The sequence below is a fragment of the Nipponia nippon genome, unplaced genomic scaffold (genome assembly GCF_047370975.1).
Source record: "Nipponia nippon isolate SJK-2023a ecotype South Korea unplaced genomic scaffold, ASM4737097v1 scaffold_5, whole genome shotgun sequence".
NCBI classification, from domain to species: domain Eukaryota; kingdom Metazoa; phylum Chordata; class Aves; order Pelecaniformes; family Threskiornithidae; genus Nipponia; species Nipponia nippon.
Genome location: NW_028262369.1, coordinates 2,948,818 through 2,964,863, shown reverse-complemented (window position 1 = coordinate 2,964,863; position 16,046 = coordinate 2,948,818). Strand labels below are relative to the sequence as shown.

The 16,046-nt window shown below is 55.8% G+C and overlaps 2 protein-coding genes across 2 annotated transcripts; one reads left to right on the top strand and one right to left on the bottom strand.

Annotated features, from left to right (window-relative positions):
* Positions 1-1,320: 1,320 nt before the first annotated feature.
* Positions 1,321-5,257, bottom strand: LOC104023503 (deoxyribonuclease 1 like 2). The gene is made up of 9 exons (XM_009477334.2): positions 5,164-5,257; positions 4,413-4,560; positions 3,809-3,897; positions 3,558-3,641; positions 3,302-3,417; positions 2,341-2,453; positions 1,876-2,033; positions 1,702-1,798; positions 1,321-1,429 (listed from the first exon to the last, which is right to left on the bottom strand). The coding sequence occupies exons 1-9, from the start codon at positions 5,229-5,231 to the stop codon at positions 1,376-1,378; spliced, it is 927 nt and encodes a 308-aa protein (XP_009475609.2). The 5' UTR covers positions 5,232-5,257; the 3' UTR covers positions 1,321-1,375.
* Positions 5,258-7,617: 2,360 nt separating this feature from the next.
* INTS15 (integrator complex subunit 15) lies at positions 7,618-15,963 on the top strand. The gene is made up of 6 exons (XM_009477287.2): positions 7,618-7,934; positions 8,616-8,837; positions 10,098-10,263; positions 12,169-12,696; positions 14,539-14,578; positions 15,185-15,963. Exons 1-6 carry the CDS (start codon positions 7,743-7,745, stop codon positions 15,390-15,392), a joined length of 1,356 nt encoding a protein of 451 aa, XP_009475562.1. The 5' UTR covers positions 7,618-7,742; the 3' UTR covers positions 15,393-15,963.
* Positions 15,964-16,046: the final 83 nt, after the last annotated feature.

Here is a 16,046-nt window from a genome sequence, read left to right as displayed (position 1 = left end):
GCCCTCCCGGCAGCAGGACAGGCGGCTTTATTCCCGGTGGAGGTGCCGGCAAAGCAGGATGAGTCGGACACCCCCGTGGGGGTTTTGGCACAGCTTTGGGCTCCTTCCTACATTGGGAAACCAAAAACCCACGGCGCAGCAGGGTGGGGCCGGCGTAGCCGCCCCTGTGCCGACGCGACGAAGGGTGGCCGGGGAGGCACAGCAGTGGTGCGGGGGCATCCCGGTGGGGCTGGGTGGGCGCGCAGGACTCAGGGTGCTGCTGCTGGGGTGGCCCCCGGGTCATGGTGCGGGGCATGGTGGCCAGGCAGGCAGCGAAGGGCGATGGCCTTAATGTGAGTGATTCACATGGTGTAATTAGAGGGGAGAGAAGGAAATGGCAGGGTGTCTGGGTCAGGCAGGCTGAGCACCGCCAGCCTGGGCAAGAGAGGACGGCTGCAAACCACCACAGCAGCCTCGGTGGTCACCCAGAACAGCCCCATTCATGACCCAAATCAGCCCCACTGGTGACCCAAATCAGCCCAACTGGTGACCCAAAGCAGCCCCGGCGGAGCCGGCATCCCCTGCGCCGGCACATGGCATCACCTCGGCACATGGCATCACCCTGGCACATGGCATCACCCTGGCTGAGGGAGCGGGCAGCTCTGCCGGGGCGCCGGCAGCGGAGTGGGCAGGGAGGCGACGGCTGTTCATGCTGGGGCTTGCCATGCTCTTGCGTGCGCTGCCGGGTTTTGCATCCTCACACCCAGTCACAGGATGAGTCCAGTGTCCCTTGGCGCTGTGCTGGCACCGAAACCCCCCCGGGAAGCACCAAACCCCTCAGGAACTGACTCACGTCCTCCGTCTCCCCCCACCCTCACCGTCAGCACCCATCAGCCGTCCCACAGCCAGGCAGGCTCCAGCAGGATACGGCCCCCAACCCAGTGGAAGGGCATCCTGCGACCCAGCAAGGGGGCCGAATCCTGCCCCGAGCCTCCCAGGCCCTTCCTGGTCTGCCTGCTTTTGCCACCGGCAGCTCAGAGGGGAGCAGGGATTGTCGCCCCACAGGTTCGGGGCTCTCGATGGCAGGAGGGGACCCCCGGCCCCGGGGACCTCGCTGGCTCCAGCCCTGGTGGGGCTGATGCTGGCAGGGGGATGGGGGCCTCAGGTGTTGGGGACTGCTGGGTGGGCTGAAGAGACCCTCCCTCCAGAGCTGCAAGGTCTGGAAAAGGCTCATTTTTTAATGGAAGTGGAGAGCATCCCAGTCCCACAAGACCCCGAAGAGCAGCTCCTTGCAGAGACGACAGGCAGCTTGGCTGGCACTGGTGGTGTGTGGACTCCCATGAGGGATGCAGGTGTGTGCCAGGGCGTCCTGGTAGCTGCCGGCACGGGGACGGGCTCAGCGGGGTTTCAGGGTCACCTCCACCGGGAAATGGTCGCTGACGGCCAAAGCCTGGGTGTGGGGGGAAAGTAGAGAGGTGGCTGAGCTCATCCAGACCTGCCATTGCTGTCATGGCTGGCTAGGACCCCAAAGCTCCACTCCAACCCCAAAATTTAGAGCATACCCCAAAATGCTCAGGCTAGGGGGTTGCATCAGTGCAGGGGCTGGGGTCAGGCCACCCTCAAGTGCACCCTGGGGAACAGGGAGCCCACCCGCGCTCCCAGGAGGCATGGTGGGTTGGATCCCAGTGCTGGCAGGCTCGTGTGCCCCGGCCCCTCACTCACATCCTTGCTCTGGAGGTGGAAAGTCTTCTGGAAGTTGTTGACAGCGGCAGAGCCGGGCTCGATGTCTTGGCGCAGCGCAGTGCCACAGGCGACGATGCTGCCGGGGCATCACGGGGGTGTTAGCACCCGCTGGTTCCCCCACGCCAGCCCCCGTGCCACTGCCACGGCACCCACCGGTCGTAGGCGCAGTCGGTGGTGCTGGCGACGGTGGTGTCGGCGCTGTCGGGGATGAGCCACTCGCAGGCGTCGAGGGAGCGCAGGCGGATGGACGGCCACTGGGCGCTGGTCACGTAGGAGCAGTCGGCGTTGAAGTCGCCCAGGAGGAGGACGTTCTGCAGGGCAGTGTGCTGTGTCCCTGCCCATGGACCTTACGGGGCACCAAGGACTCCCTAAAATCTTACGGGGCAGCAAAATCCCCCCTGGGGCTCCCCAGCACAGGGGGACAAGCCCCCAGTAATGGCAGCGGAGCCACCCAGCAGCTCCCTGCCCAGACATTGCCAGGCTGGCACCCGCTCCGATGGGTATGAGAGGTCTCCCATGGGACATGTCCATCCCAGGACGGCCTCCAGATGTGTGGTGGCTGTAGCCCAGCCTGCCTGGCTGCCCCAGGGAGGAGCCGAGCTCCCCACCACCGCTTACATTAGTCGCCCACTTGTTGACGATTTCGGTGTAGACGTCGTAGAGTGCATCGATCTCCTCCGCCGCGCTGCTGGGCTCGGCATGCAGGGGCACCATCACGAACTCCTCCACCTCTGCCGGACAGGCGGCCATCAGCCCCCGGCTCGGGTGCAGCACCCGGGAAGGGAGTGGGAACCCCACGGGACCACCCCAGGCCAAGCCCCAGCTACCAGCTGGGAAAAGCTGCCGAAGGGGAAGGGTACATTGGCTTTTTGAGGTCTGCCTGTCCTCCAGGCTGGAATTTCCAGCGGGGAGCTGCGTCCCTCTGCACGTGGTTTGGGGTTTGTTGCTTGTTTCCTGTCATTTTTTCCAAACTGCCATGGTTTTGGGAAAGAGACGGGGTGGGAAAGAGATGGGAAAGCATGTGTGCCCTGGGGAGCTGCCAGGGGGGTGGAGGCAATGGCACAGGGTAGGAGATGGCACAAGGTGGGAAATGGGAGGTGATGGGAGATGATGATGATGGGAGATGGCAGGTGATGGGAGACGGCACGTGATGGGAGATAGCACATGATGGGAGATGACATGCAACTGGAGGAAGCAGATGGTGGGATATGGCACAAGATAGGAGGTGGCAGGTGATGGGATGTGGGACATGATGGGAAACAGCTGGAGACGTGATATGGCAGGCAAGTGGAGAGAGTGCATGGTGGGAGATGACAGGCAATGGGAGGAGATGGGAGATGATGGGAGATGGCACATGGTGGGAAACAGCAGGCAGCACTGGCCATGCTGGGCAGGTACCCAGGACCCCTGAGCACCCACAGGGGACCCCACAGCAGTGAAGGATCCCAGTGGAGCCCCTGAGCTGGGCTCCAGGATGCGACCCCCCCGCCTGGCAGGCACAACTCCGGGCTCAGCCCGTGCCAGGTCCGAGCAGCCCCTAGTGCCAGCCGAGGTGCTGCCGTGCGCTGGCTCTGCTCACGTGTGGTGGGCGAGGAGAACTTGACAATGAAGGGCTCCCTGCTGAAGGTATCGGTCCCGCAGGACTCACAGCCGTCATCGTAGTAGTAACTTCCCAGCACGGAGACCAGGTCTGACCTGAGGGAGGAGAGCGGGGCAGCTCCCAGCACCACTCCCGCCATAGCTGGGACCCCCGAAGGTACCCACCTCCCTTCGGGGGCTGCTGAGGGGGACAGCGGGTGACATGGGGGACACCGGACCCTGGCGGCATCCCTTACCTGTAGATGAAGAGGTATTGCTCCTTGTAGCTGGTCCGACCCAGGGGGATGCTATCCAAAAAGCTGTATGAGTGCACAGATGCTCTGGGAGCGAGATGTGGAGACGGTGAGAGGAGGGTCCCGGTGCCTCCCAGCACCCAGCAGACTCTCTCTGGCCAAGCCAGAGGTGCTGTGGCACGGCGAGACACCAGCCAGGATCTGTCCCAGCATCCCATTTGCAAGCACCCCCTGCCCTCCGCCATCAGGGTCACCTGTTGAGCTGGTCCACGAGCTTCTTCACAGCGCTCAGGTCGGCATCCCGGACCTCCTGCACCAGGGTGATGTCGTATCCTGACAGGATCTGGGGGAACAAGCTCAGAGCTGCTTGCCCCTGGCCAGGAGCTGCTCGTGGGGGCACCTGTGGGTGCCCGGGCTGGGCTCTGAAAGCTCCCAGGCTGGCAACAGGGGGACAGCAAGGACCCAACAGCCAAGGAGGGAGATCCTCTGCTGGTGTCCTTTGGCTTGGAAGGACCCTGGGGTGACACAGTGCCCTCTAACGCACGCCTGTCTACCACCCACCATCCCAGCAGCTCCTCGCTCGCAGGCTGCTCTGAGAGAGGAACCTGGGCAGCACCGAGCATCACCCATCCTTGGCTGGGGACCAGCAAGAGTGGAGATGGCCCAAGGCTGGAGATGGTGATGGGGGAAGAGCAGATGGGTGGATGGAGGCGTGTATGAATGGCAACATAGATGGATGGATGGGTGGACAGATGGATGGATGGATGCCTGCAGAAAGCTGGTGTCCAACTGCCCCAAGCTGGCTGCATCCCAGAAACCAGAGAGTGGCCAGGACTGCTCCTCTCCCCCAGCACTTACAGAGACGATGATATCTGCGATAGTCTGGTTGGACATCTTGTTGTCCCCAAACGCCTTGATGTTGAAGGCGCTGATCTTCAGCGTGGTGGCCACATGCAGCAGGAGAGCTGCAACCAGCAGCGACAGCACCACCTTCGAGGCCACCATCCTGCGTGCAGAGTGGCAGGGATGGGCTCAGCCCCCCTGGCTGGGAGGGGGATTTGGCACAGATGATGAGGGTGACCAGGATATTCCCACTGGCCATACTGGTTTCACTGGGAGGCGTCCATTTTCCAGTGAACCACCATGACCCAGGGATGGTGAACCCCCATCCAGCCATCCGGCTCCGGCCTCGGGCTGCTGAGTCCTTGTCCCTGCCCCACGCAGGGCCTCATCCTGCCTGTCCCTCCTGGAGGGAGGCCAGACCGCCCGCGAGGCCAGAGCAGATAATTCGCTGGCAAAGGAGCAAATGCCATTTCATGGTGACGCAGAGCAGTCGCTTCCTCATTCACCACGCTCAGCCCGGATACCTCTCCTGGCCCGGAGCGTGTGGCAGTGGCTGGGGACACCAAGGTCCCTTGGCTTGTGCCTCTCCCACCCCTTCCCAGGTCTGTGCCAGAGACCCAAAAGACCCTCCAGCAGCCGTGCTGGGACAGAGCAAGGGATGGATCCCCCCTGGCACCCCTCCCCACCTCCTTCCCTGCCTGGAGCATCCTCTCCTGGGGTATCCTGCCCCCGCTGCCCCCCAGCACTGCCCCTGCCCCATCCTCACCCAGGCTGGAGTCCCCCGGGACCCCCCACCGAGGCAGCACAGCGGCTCCCACCCACGAGGAAAGGCATTTGGGAAGTATTTCCCACGGTGCTCAGCTCCCCGGGGTAATATTTCACCAGCGGATGGGATCTGAGCCCTGCCCAAGCCCTGGTTCCCCGAGCACCCGGCCCCACCGGGAGCCCCGATAAGATGGGCTGAAAGGACCGGCAAACATCCCAGCTTTCAGCACACCTGAAGCCTGACCCAGGGAATGGCTTGCTCCCTGAGCTTGCTTCTTCTTCTGGGGCAGCTGCTCTAGTTAAATCCTCACCTCTCCCCACTTGCATCCTTGCTACAGCTGCAAACACTACCATCTGTAACGCCACAGTCCCTCCAGTTGGTAATGCGGCGATTCGGTAACACCACGATCTGGTAATGTTATGATTTGGTCACGCCACAGACTGCCCAAAGCCCCTGGGGGACGCAGCAGCCTCCGCAGCCTCCCAGGCAGAGGCACCTATAGAGGACCATATCCATCCCGGGCAATGCTCACGAGCTGAGCCCAGGCTCAGCCCCCGCAGAGCGTCTCGGCAAAATTAAGCTGAGCTGGAGAAGGCGACGTTGGAGGGGGGAGCTGCTGGGGTGCGGGAGGAGGGGGGAGCTGCTGGGGTGCGGGAGGAGAGGGGAGCAGGACGTACCTTTGGCGTCGTCCGAGGTCTCTGGAAGGGGAAGGAGCAGCAGCTGCATTTAGGGGGAGGGACGCGCTCACCTTGCCAAGCGGTCGCCCAGCCAAGGAGCGTGCAAGGCCGCAGGCTCCAGGTGGCATTTTTCATGGAAATAAAGGTCTGCTCAGTGAAAAAAACAACCCTTTCAACCAGTGCCAACACCTCCCGCCACAGGTAAGGCTGAGAATGCGCCCGAATCGATAAAAACACCGACAAGAGATCTGCGAGGTGTAAGGGAAGCCCAGAGACCGCTCATGGGGAACAGCAGCTCCCCAATACAGGGCGTGGGCAGCTCTCACTCATCACCAGCTACAATTTCTCTTAAAAAGTGTTTATTTCACCAACACCAACCGTTTGCATCCAGCACCCCACATTTCCAGCAAGCTGGTTTCAGGCGAGCATGCTGAGGCTGGCGGGATCCCAGTGCTGAGGGCTGAGCGCAGCCGGTGCATCCTGGCATGGCCCCACCGGCTTTGGTCTTCGGGTGTGGAGCTGAGCTGGGAGTCCCGAAAAACGACAGGTCCCTGCCGCAGCGCCTGTCCCCAGGCCCCAGGAGGTCACCTGGGGCAGGTGATGTCGCCGGTGGGGCCCGTGCGGTGCTGGGAAATGGCGGCCCCCCATCCCAGCCCTGCCCCAGCAGCCTTGGCTGATGTCCCAGTGCTCCCCGGCCTCCGAAGGCAGCTGCTGTGTTTCCCAAGCCGGCCGTGCCAGGCCCCTGCAGTGCGCGGTGCTCCTCAGGGGCTGGGGGGGCCCTGCCAGCCCCCTCCCAGGGCCAAGCCCCCCCCAGAGCAGGGCCAAGGCCTGCACCCCGCTCCCCACAGTGGGATCAGGGCTGGGCCTAGAGCCCCACAGCCGGGCTGTGGCTCTCCAGGGCAGCCCCAAGGCCAGGCGCCCCCAGGCCAAGCCCCCCAGGGCCAGGCTTCCCTTAGGCCATGACCCCCCCAAGCCCGGCTTCCCCCAGGCCAAGCCCCCCAGGGCCAGGCTTCCCTTAGGCCAGGACCCCCCAGGGCCCGGCTTTCCCCAGGCCAAGCCCTCCAGGCCGAGCTTCCCTTAGGCCATGACCCCCCCAAGCCCGGCTTCCCGCAGGCCAAGCCCCCCAGGGCCAGGCTTCCCTTAGGCCAGGACCCCCCAGGGCCAGGCATCCCCCAGTCCAAGCCCCCCAGGCTAGGTTTCCCCTAGGCCAAGTCCCCCAGATCCAGGCTTTCCTTAGGCCAGGACCCCCCAGGGCCAGGCTTCCCCCAGGCCAAGCTCCCCAGGGCCAGGCTTCCCCTAGGCCAAGTCCCCCAGATCCAGGCTTTCCTTAGGCCAAGCCCCCCAGGGCCGGGCTTCCCATAGGCCAGGACCCCCCAGGGCCCGGCTTTCCCCAGGCCAAGCCCCCCAGGCCCGGCTTCCCTTAGGCCACGACCCCCCCAAGCCCGGCTTCCCGCAGGCCAAGCCCCCCAGGGCCGGGTTTCCCTTAGGCCAGGACCCCCCAGGGCCAGGCATCCCCCAGTCCAAGCCCCCCAAGCTAGGTTTCTCCCAGGCCAAGTCCCCCAGATCCAGGATTCCCTTAGGCCACGACCCCCCCAAGCCCGGCTTCCCCCAGGCCAAGCCCCCCAGGGCCGGGTTTCCCTTAGGCCAGGACTCCCCGAGGCTCAGCCCCCTCCTCGCCTCTCCGCCTCCGCCGCCGCGGGCGGGGCCGCCAGGGGGCGCTGCCGGCGGCGGGCGCGCTTTGCCCCTTGTTGGCCGTGGCGGGCCGCCGTAGCGCCCGCCCGCCCTGCGCCTCCGCCGCTGTGGGAGGCCGCGCCGCGCCGAGCGGGGCCGGGCCGGGCCGGAGGGGCGGCGGGAGGCGGAGGAGGGGGAAGGGGGGATTCCGTTCTCGGTGGGGTCGGAGCCATGAGCGATATTCGGCACTCGCTGCTGCGGCGGGACGCGCTGAGCGCCGCCAAGGAGGTGCTGTACCACCTGGACATCTACTTCAGCAGCCAGCTGCAGAACGCCCCGCTGCCCCTCGTCGACAAGGGCCCCGCCGAGCTGCTGGAGGAATTCCTCTTCCAGGTCCCCAAGGAGCGCGGCGCTCCGCCCAAGGTGGGCCCCGACCGCGGGGCGAGGCCTGGCGGGGCCCTGAGAGTCCGGGCAGGGTCTCAGGGGCTGGGGACTGGGGGGGGTTGGCGGGGAGGAGGCTGGCGGGCAAGGCCCCGGTGGACTGGGCAGGCTGTGGTGCGGTGGGGCCCGAGGCCCCTGGGGACTGCCCGCAGCCTCCCAGTGCTGCAGCTGGGCTGTACCAGGGTTTTTAGGTGGCTGGGTGTGGGCTGGAGCTGAGGTGGGGACCTCCCGGCGAGCAGCGACCAGAAACCACAGCTGCTGGTGAGCGCCGGGGTGCGTGGGCCTGGGGCACGCTGGGCTGCTGGGCCCAGCCGTGGTCCCCTCCCAGGGCCGCCCGGCGGTGCCCTTAGTGCTGTTATTTGGGGAGGGAGGAAATATTTTTTCACCCCAGTATTGCTGTAGGTCTTATCTCTCAGTTTGTGGGCAGCGCTTGCTGGCACAGCAAGCACCACCTTGGGTATCCAGGTGTTCAAATACAGCCTAGAGCTTTTCTGTGTAAGTGGTGGTTCAGGAAGCTTGAATATGTACACTGTGCACAAAGATTGAGTTTCTAACACCTGAGGGAAGCTCTCGGCCTTTACCGTCCCTGTCTTTCATCAAAGCAGCTCTCGATTCTTCAAGAGCCCCACTATATTTTGCAGCTTTGCTTTTGTTTTCTTTCAGAGATTGAATTCACTTCAGGAACTTCAGCTCCTTGAGATCATGTGCAATTATTTCCAAGAGCAAACCAAGGATTCAGTCCGGCAGATCATTTTTTCGTCTCTCTTCAGCCCTCAAGGAAACAAAGCAGATGACAGCAGGATGGCTTTACTGGGAAAGCTGGTTTCCATGGCAGTGGCTGTGTGCAGGGTTCCAGTTCTGGAATGTGCTGCCTTCTGGCTGCAGGTACAGCTTCTGTGCAGGCAGGGCAGTCTCAGGGAAGGAGTGAGGGAGTGTGCCATGATGGGTACGGGTGAAATGAGTGTCGCCTAATGGTCGGTGACAGCTGGTTGCAGTCAGCTCCTCCTCTGTGGCAGTTTAAGATGCTACAACAGCTGGCTGCTGCAGCTACATTCACTCCACGTCTGTGCTCATGTCCAGTCCTTTGCTCCAGCATGAAGGTAGAGCTTTTGCCAATCCATTTGTGTGCTGCACTGGCAGATGAAAATTTGTGGTTTTTTACTGTGGGTGAAAGTTTTATTGGTATTTTCCCCACCACCACCCCCAATCCCAGCATGTCAAAAGGGACCAGTGGAGGCCGTGGATGACACAGGGAGCAAAACTAAGGTTGTTTGGGGTCATGTTGCCCAAAGAAGCCAACTCTGGAGTTTGGGAAATAAACTGTCCCTCGTACAAGTTTGGGCATGGCAGAACAGGCAAACCTCTCTTGAGATTTGGGCACAACATACCTGTGTCTGGTATTCGTATCCGTGAACGCAGTATGTCAGGGATCTCCTATATCTCCTCCTTTCCCATTGAGATTCCCCACTGTAGACGCTGAGAAGTGCATCTTTGTTCAGAAGATGTGCAGAAGTCGCCTGCTTTACAGAAGGGGAAGAGCAGAAAGACTGTGCTGGGAGGGAAGAGAGGCAGGAGGCAGACCTGTACAGTTTCTGTGGGGTCCCTCTTTTTCCGCCTGGTGAGCCTTGGCAGAGGAGGAGGGGATGTAAACTGGATAGCAGAAGAAGGTGTAGTTTTTGGCCGGTTGCAGCTCTGAAGTGACATGAGGATTGCACAGGATTTTTCCACGTTAAAAATGTCAAGCGTAACTGAGAGGTTACTGAACTAGTTTTTCTGACTGAACTAGTTGAACTACAGAACTATGTTGCTGAAGTAGTGAAAAAAATCTCCGTCTAAGTCAAAATATTGATGTAAAAGGCTTTAATTTTAGATTACAGATATTGTAAACACAAAAAAACCCATCTGTTTGAATACTGTGAAATTGTAATTTTATTTCTGAGTGACTCTTTGATATGCAGAGAGAGAGAGAGAAAGTGCGCTTTAATTTTGGGAAAGTGGAAACACAAACGTTGAAACAGCGAAGCAGCTGGGTGAGATGGACAGGCAGAGTGTTTGGGCAATGGAAACTTTGAAGTCGGCTCTGGAGAACGTTGCGTGATTGGGTTTAATCCGCTTTTCCTTGTGTGCTGTCCCGCACCCCTGCAGCGAACCCCTGCTGTGTACTGTGTGAGGCTAGCCCGGGCCTTGGTCGATGACTACTGCAACTTGGTGCCAGGGTCCATCCAGACCCTGAAGCAGATATTCAGCGCCAGTCCTCGCTTCTGCTGCCAGTTCATTACATCGGTCACAGCGCTCTACGACCTCTCTTCAGGTAAGTGTTTCCAAGCTGTGTCTTTTGAAGTAAGAGATGCAGAATAATGCAACGCAAATTAACCATTGCAAGCGAATTAACTGTGGAAATTCTCAAGATGCTTGTTACCACGTAATTATTGCCAGAAGCAGCTCAGAGATGTGGCAGTTGCCTCCTCTGTCACTGGGGTGAGAATAAAAATAACCACGCAGTGGCTGAAGGGAGAGTCTTTGCTGGAGAAGCAGCCAGGTAATGCCTGACACAAAGGGCAACGTCCTCTACAGAGGGCAAAGGACATGGGGACCTTAATGATTGAGCAGCTCTGGGAGTGAAAGCTGATCTGCCTGGGCTGGGCAGTTTGGCCTCCCTGTTGTGTGTCACCTACCCAGCACATATGCTCTGGCAGCCCAGTTCCTTCCAAAAAGGGGGGAAAATGCAAATTCTGAACGCTCACAAGCTGGAGCAGGATTTCTGTTGAGCAATGACAAGAAATGCAATCAACAGCGTACCTCCAAGGTGCTCTTTAACTGCATGTGTGACCAGCTAGTGATACGACCTGTCTCAGGTGGTTGTTGCTCAGACACTAGAAATGTGTAGGTGTCTAAAATAAGATGGATTTACCTTTACTCAGTGAGAGAGACAAAGAGCTTGTGGTAGACTAGGGAACAACCACGCACTAAATAACAACATCACATAAAATCCAAAAAAGCAAATACTAGTTGTTATCGATAAAGGAAATGTTTTGCACAGTCTTCTCCAGATAAGCAGCTTGGCATTAGTGAGAGAGAGGTGCAGGCTTAGGCTTTTTTTTTTTTTTAAAAGTATTTGGTAGAGCTCGTAGCATATTCTTCCTCAGTATTTTATATCTGTTTTGTGCAACCACTTGGAAGTTCATCCAACTAATTAATAGACATGTCAGAAAGGAAATAACATGAGTTATAGGAAGTAATTTTTTTTAATTCCTTAGTTTATTTGAGATGTTATTGGTGACACAAGAAAAGGAAGCTTGCTCTTCAAAGAGCCATCTGTAACTGGGCAGTCTCCACCACATCGTGAGGACAGGAGTCGATTGCACAAACAGCAGTATCTGTGATACTCAGAGGTCTCAGAAAAGCTAAAAACTGGAAAATACCAATTCTGTATCCAGTGCACATTGGTAATTCTGTAGTCCGGGTGATTTGTCCTATAAGTGATTTCAGGTACAAAAGACCTGACTAAACAGTTCTGTGCCAAGCCCTTTGTTGACAGCGTACACAACTCGCAATGAAAGTACGTCACTGAATCCAGTACCCTGCCCCTGTGGCGGGATGATGCACGATTACTGTGAAGTTAGTGTTCCTCTTGTCTGGAGTCAAGCTGCAGTTCATGACTGTCACGGATGAGTGGTTAGGCTGCTTAAAAATCACCTTTCACTTCTTACTTAAAGCTTTACATAATCTTATAATCCTTTACCTGTCACGGGATTGTGTTGTTGTGTTAAGTTTTCCCACAAGACATGCTTATTTAGGTAAGCCTTAAAGGAAATGAGTTGAACAATTGGGTGAAGAGAAAGAAGTGCCAACAAGTTTTTCCTTTTCCCTTGTCCTTTGTAATTCCTGTGGCAATGGAGACTGAGTTTAGAGAAAAAGCGAGCAGGTGACGGGTAGGGGAGAAGAAAATGACAAAAGAAGCTTTGCTGGGGAAAGGGGATAAACGTTGGCATTTGGTGGTGGAGAAGGCGAAGTTGACAGGAGCATGGTTGTATCTTCCCTGGGACAAATGAGCACCTGCCTTTGGTGTCTGGAAAAAAACAGCAGAGTTGGGGAGGTTTGGAAGTTGTAATTGTGACAGTGCTGGAAGAGTGTGTGTGAGAGATTAATTAAAGGCTGTCGTCTTGTGCTGCAGTGCAAGGCTCAGCTTACTCAATAATATCTTTCCTGTATTCAGATGACCTCATCCCTCCATCGGATCTGCTCGAGTTGATTGTTTCCTGGATCTTTGAAGACCCCCGCTTGATCCTCATCACCTTTCTAAACACTCCTATTGCAGCCAACCTGCCAATAGGGTTTTTAGAGCTCACCCCGCTGACTGGACTGATCCGTTGGTGCGTGAAGGCCCCCTTGGCTTATAAAAGGAAGAAGAAAGCCTCTCTCTCAAATGGACACCCTCCCAGCAAAATTGCCAAGGACTCGACTTCAGGAGAAGACAGAGATTGCCATCAGTTGTATTCAAAACTGCATCTAAGCGTCCTGCAGGTTCTTATGATGCTTCAGGGGCATTTAACAGAGAAGAACCTTTATGGGCGCCTGGGGCTAGTACCCTTCGACCACGTGGTTCCACTTGTTGAGGAAATTAACAGGCTGTCTGATGAACTGAATCCTCTCAATGCATCCAAAGAGATTGAACTGGCTCTAGACAGGCTGGCTCAAGCTTTGCAAGTGGCCATGGCATCGGGAGCACTCCTGTGCACTAGAGGTAAGTTGTCGGTGAGGCTGGCGGAGACCCTGGCACGGGATTCTTTTTCTCCTGTGTGTGGATGTTGTAAGAGGGAGTTTGGAGATGGGGAGAGTGAAGATCAGCATGTTGACAGCAAAGTAGTAGTTTGCCACTCTTGGGAAGCGATAGTGCAGGAAATATTTCAGGAAAATAACTGGATGGGGAGTAAGAAAGGAGAGATCATTGATGCAGGTGACTGGTGCGTTGCTTTGCAGAGCTGGAGAATTGATCTTCTACCTTGCGGTGTGCACAAGGGAGTTATATTTGGGTGTCCGGCATGGAGACAAATTTGCCCCCCTCAGAATTGTTTGTAGCTATTTAAAAAGCACTGTTTAATTGTGTTTCAGTCTGACTTCTCTGAGTTTGCCTGCTGGAGGAGAGACCATGAAGTAGATAAACCATGGGGTGGGCGTGCTAGACAACAAATTTGAAAAGCAAACAAAAACCGTTCATCTGGAACTTCTGGGCCTTCAGGTCTCCTGTAATGAGACCACATCACAGCGTGTATGATGTTGGTTAAACTTAGTAAAGAAGCCTGCTAATGTGGCTTTTGGCTGTCTTTCCTGTTGCCAAAACCGGTTCTTTGCGAAAGACTGCAGAGATGAAAAAGGGAAGTGCCTTAACGCAGCACAGGGTCATACTGTTTTGCTGATACATTCTCTTGAAAACAGGCGATTCTTGGTGTGACCAGAAGGCTCAAAGCTCCCCAAAGCCCAGGCAGTTGGTGCAGACCCCAGCTGTGGAGAGCGGCCTCTGCCTAAGCAGGTGCCTGAGGCTTTTGCCCTGGGTGAACCGGTGCTGCTGGTCAAATGTCGATGTTATTCTTTCTAATCCTGCATAAAGTAGCTCTGGGTGTAATAAGAATGGGCAGAAAAGTGGAGTTTTTTTTAGTTGATGGCTTATTTTGGCTGTGTTTTTTCCTAGCTGTTCACCTGGTACATTCTGAGCGCTTGCTTTTACTGTAGAAGTGGAAAATAATTCAGTATAAGTAGCTGCTGAAAAAACAGTTATTTCGGTGTTTTGGGGGAGTGTTTATCTGCAAAGGCAGGAGTTTGTTGTCAAGCTGTTCCTGAAAGGACTCTAGCAAGAGGGTATGTTGTTAAATACCTTGGTTCTAGCTATTATGCTTTGGAGGGGCAAATACAAACTGTTCATCAATAGCTGAAAATCAGTTGAAAGAAGTACTTCTTGCACAGGACCAAGGGAGAGATGGGAGCAGCTCACGAAGGAGTGAGGCATACCGATATTACCAAGAAGTATTCTAGAAAAGACATTTAGATGGTAAAAAAGGTGCAATTTTTAGTTAATAGACCCCAGGAAAAAAAAAAAAAACAAACCCTCGACCGTTTCTTTACACTAGCACTGTTTAAAAAAAAAAAACCCAAAACAACACAAAACAGGTATTGGGTAAGCTTTGCCTTGCTGTGACCTGATGCCTCTCTCAGCATAAATGCCATATTCAGCGGGCAGAGTCATACCTTGTATTTCCTGTGTCTTAGTTACTTCTTGATAGTATATCGATATTGCAAATTCTGTACTAAGGCTTGGTCTGCCTTGAAATGAAGCTGCATTTCCTATATGGCAGCATAGGTTAAAATTCGAACACACAATAAAGTGTCAAGTGCAAAAAGCTGCGGTAATGACCGGTGAGATGGAGAAACATTTTCTCTCCTATGGAAGTTTTTGGCCTGAGAATGGGATTCTGGATCTGTTGATGACTGGAGCTTTTTCAGTAATCTCATCTTCCTAGAAAGGAGAGTGGAGAGGAAAATTGCTCTAATTTCTGCTTTATCCTTATTGTTGTCTTCTGTCCTCTTTCAGATGACTTGAGAACTGTGTGCTCCAGGCTACCGCATAACAAGTAAGAGACCTGTCTACAGCTGGGTGGGTTTTGAGGCATATTCCAAGACACGCACTTGAGGGCTGCTGAGACAAAATCTCCTCTAAAAAATTTGTGTTTGCTTTCTGGAAGTTGGCCTTCATTCACACATAGTTTAGCGCAGGGATAAAGGTGATAAACAGTGCTGGCCACTTCTTCCCTTGCAAGCTGGACTCTTGACTGAAGGAGACTTCGGTGACTCCCACCACATAGATGATCTCGCCCAGCCTGTGTTAGAGCCAATGCACAGAAGGGGAAAATTGAAATTACAGTGTGAAACCTGCCGCAAAGTTGTCCCATCCCCAACTCCCTGCTTGTTTTATCTGACCCTTAGCTTAACTGCACGTTGCTTCTTGCCTCTTTGCAAAGAGCAAACAAGTTTAAAAAAAAAAAAAAAGGGAAAGAAAGAAAAAAAGAGTCTGCTGGAAGCTGTAAAGAGCATAATTGAATCACTGTCCTCTTGCCTCTCAGCAGTGCTGTGTGTTGGTTATGAATTGTCCTCAGAGCCAGGCCCTTGTGGGCTGGGGAGAGCCACGACAAAAGTCTTCCCTAAATAATCCTCACGCCTGTCTGAATTTCTCTCCGCAGCCTGCTCCAGCTGGTGATTTCAGGTCCAGTACAGCAACCGACCCACGGCGCTCTGCCACCAGGATTTTATCCTCATATCCATACTCCTCCTCTGGGCTACCCCGCGCACGCCGCGCACCCTGCGCTACCGGCTCACCCGGCGCTCCCGGCTCACCCCGTACAAACATTTATACCAGGAATGACATTCCCATACCGACCTATTCGCTAAGATGCTAGGACTGTAGAGTGTACCCAGTTTCCCTTAGTTTGAGGAAGCCTTGCAGATGAAACCAAATGTCTCGGGAACCACATTTTCCTCTTTGGTGTAAAGCTGAGCAACGCCTGCGTACGGGATCAGCCCTTCGGCAGTAGGGAAGACACAGACGGGTAGGCTGCAGTCGATTTGGATGCGGGTTGTGGATACTAAAGCAGATCATAGGGACAAAAGGAGAGGGGTGGGAAGAGGCAACAGAAACTCCAAACCTCTGCAGCGTGTGGAGATTTTTTTGATCCACATTGTTTCATATAATCACCGTGGTATGATATTTCTCTATCATGTGTTTTTCAGTAGCCCTGATCTACTTACGGCACAGTGAGCCCAGCTAGCCTTGCTCTAGGAGGGCCAGAAAGGAAGGCGTGAGATTTTTCAAGCCACTCCACTCCAGCCTGCTCGTTTCTTTGTAAATGTTTGTATCTATAGCTACAGAGTACGTGTACACTGTATATTTTTGGAACACAACTGTTTGTTTCAGAAGCACAAGGTAGAGTAAAGCAGCACTTCCTATTAAAGGAAACAATTTAAGAAGCATAAAATAGTTCTGCCGCTTTCTTTCAAACAGCGATTAGAAGGTCCAACTGGTTAGGCCTGTGCTAGGGAGGGAAC

What these genes read in the sequence shown, in the direction of transcription:
- LOC104023503 (XM_009477334.2), bottom strand. Translation starts at nt 5,231, where the DNA reads ATGCCTTTCCTCGTGGGTGGGAGCCGCTGTGCTGCCTCGGTGGGGGGT. An exon ending in CAATACCTCTTCATCTACAG is followed by an intron (nt 3,418 to 3,557) that starts GTAAGGGATGCC and finishes CTCCTCCCTCAG; the next exon opens with GTCAGACCTGGTCTCCGTGC. An exon ending in TCCACCTCCAGAGCAAGGAT is followed by an intron (nt 1,430 to 1,701) that starts GTGAGTGAGGGG and finishes CCCCACACCCAG; the next exon opens with GCTTTGGCCGTCAGCGACCA.
- INTS15 (XM_009477287.2), top strand. Translation starts at nt 7,743, where the DNA reads ATGAGCGATATTCGGCACTCGCTGCTGCGGCGGGACGCGCTGAGCGCC. An exon ending in AGCGCGGCGCTCCGCCCAAG is followed by an intron (nt 7,935 to 8,615) that starts GTGGGCCCCGAC and finishes GTTTTCTTTCAG; the next exon opens with AGATTGAATTCACTTCAGGA. An exon ending in GTGCTGCCTTCTGGCTGCAG is followed by an intron (nt 8,838 to 10,097) that starts GTACAGCTTCTG and finishes GCACCCCTGCAG; the next exon opens with CGAACCCCTGCTGTGTACTG.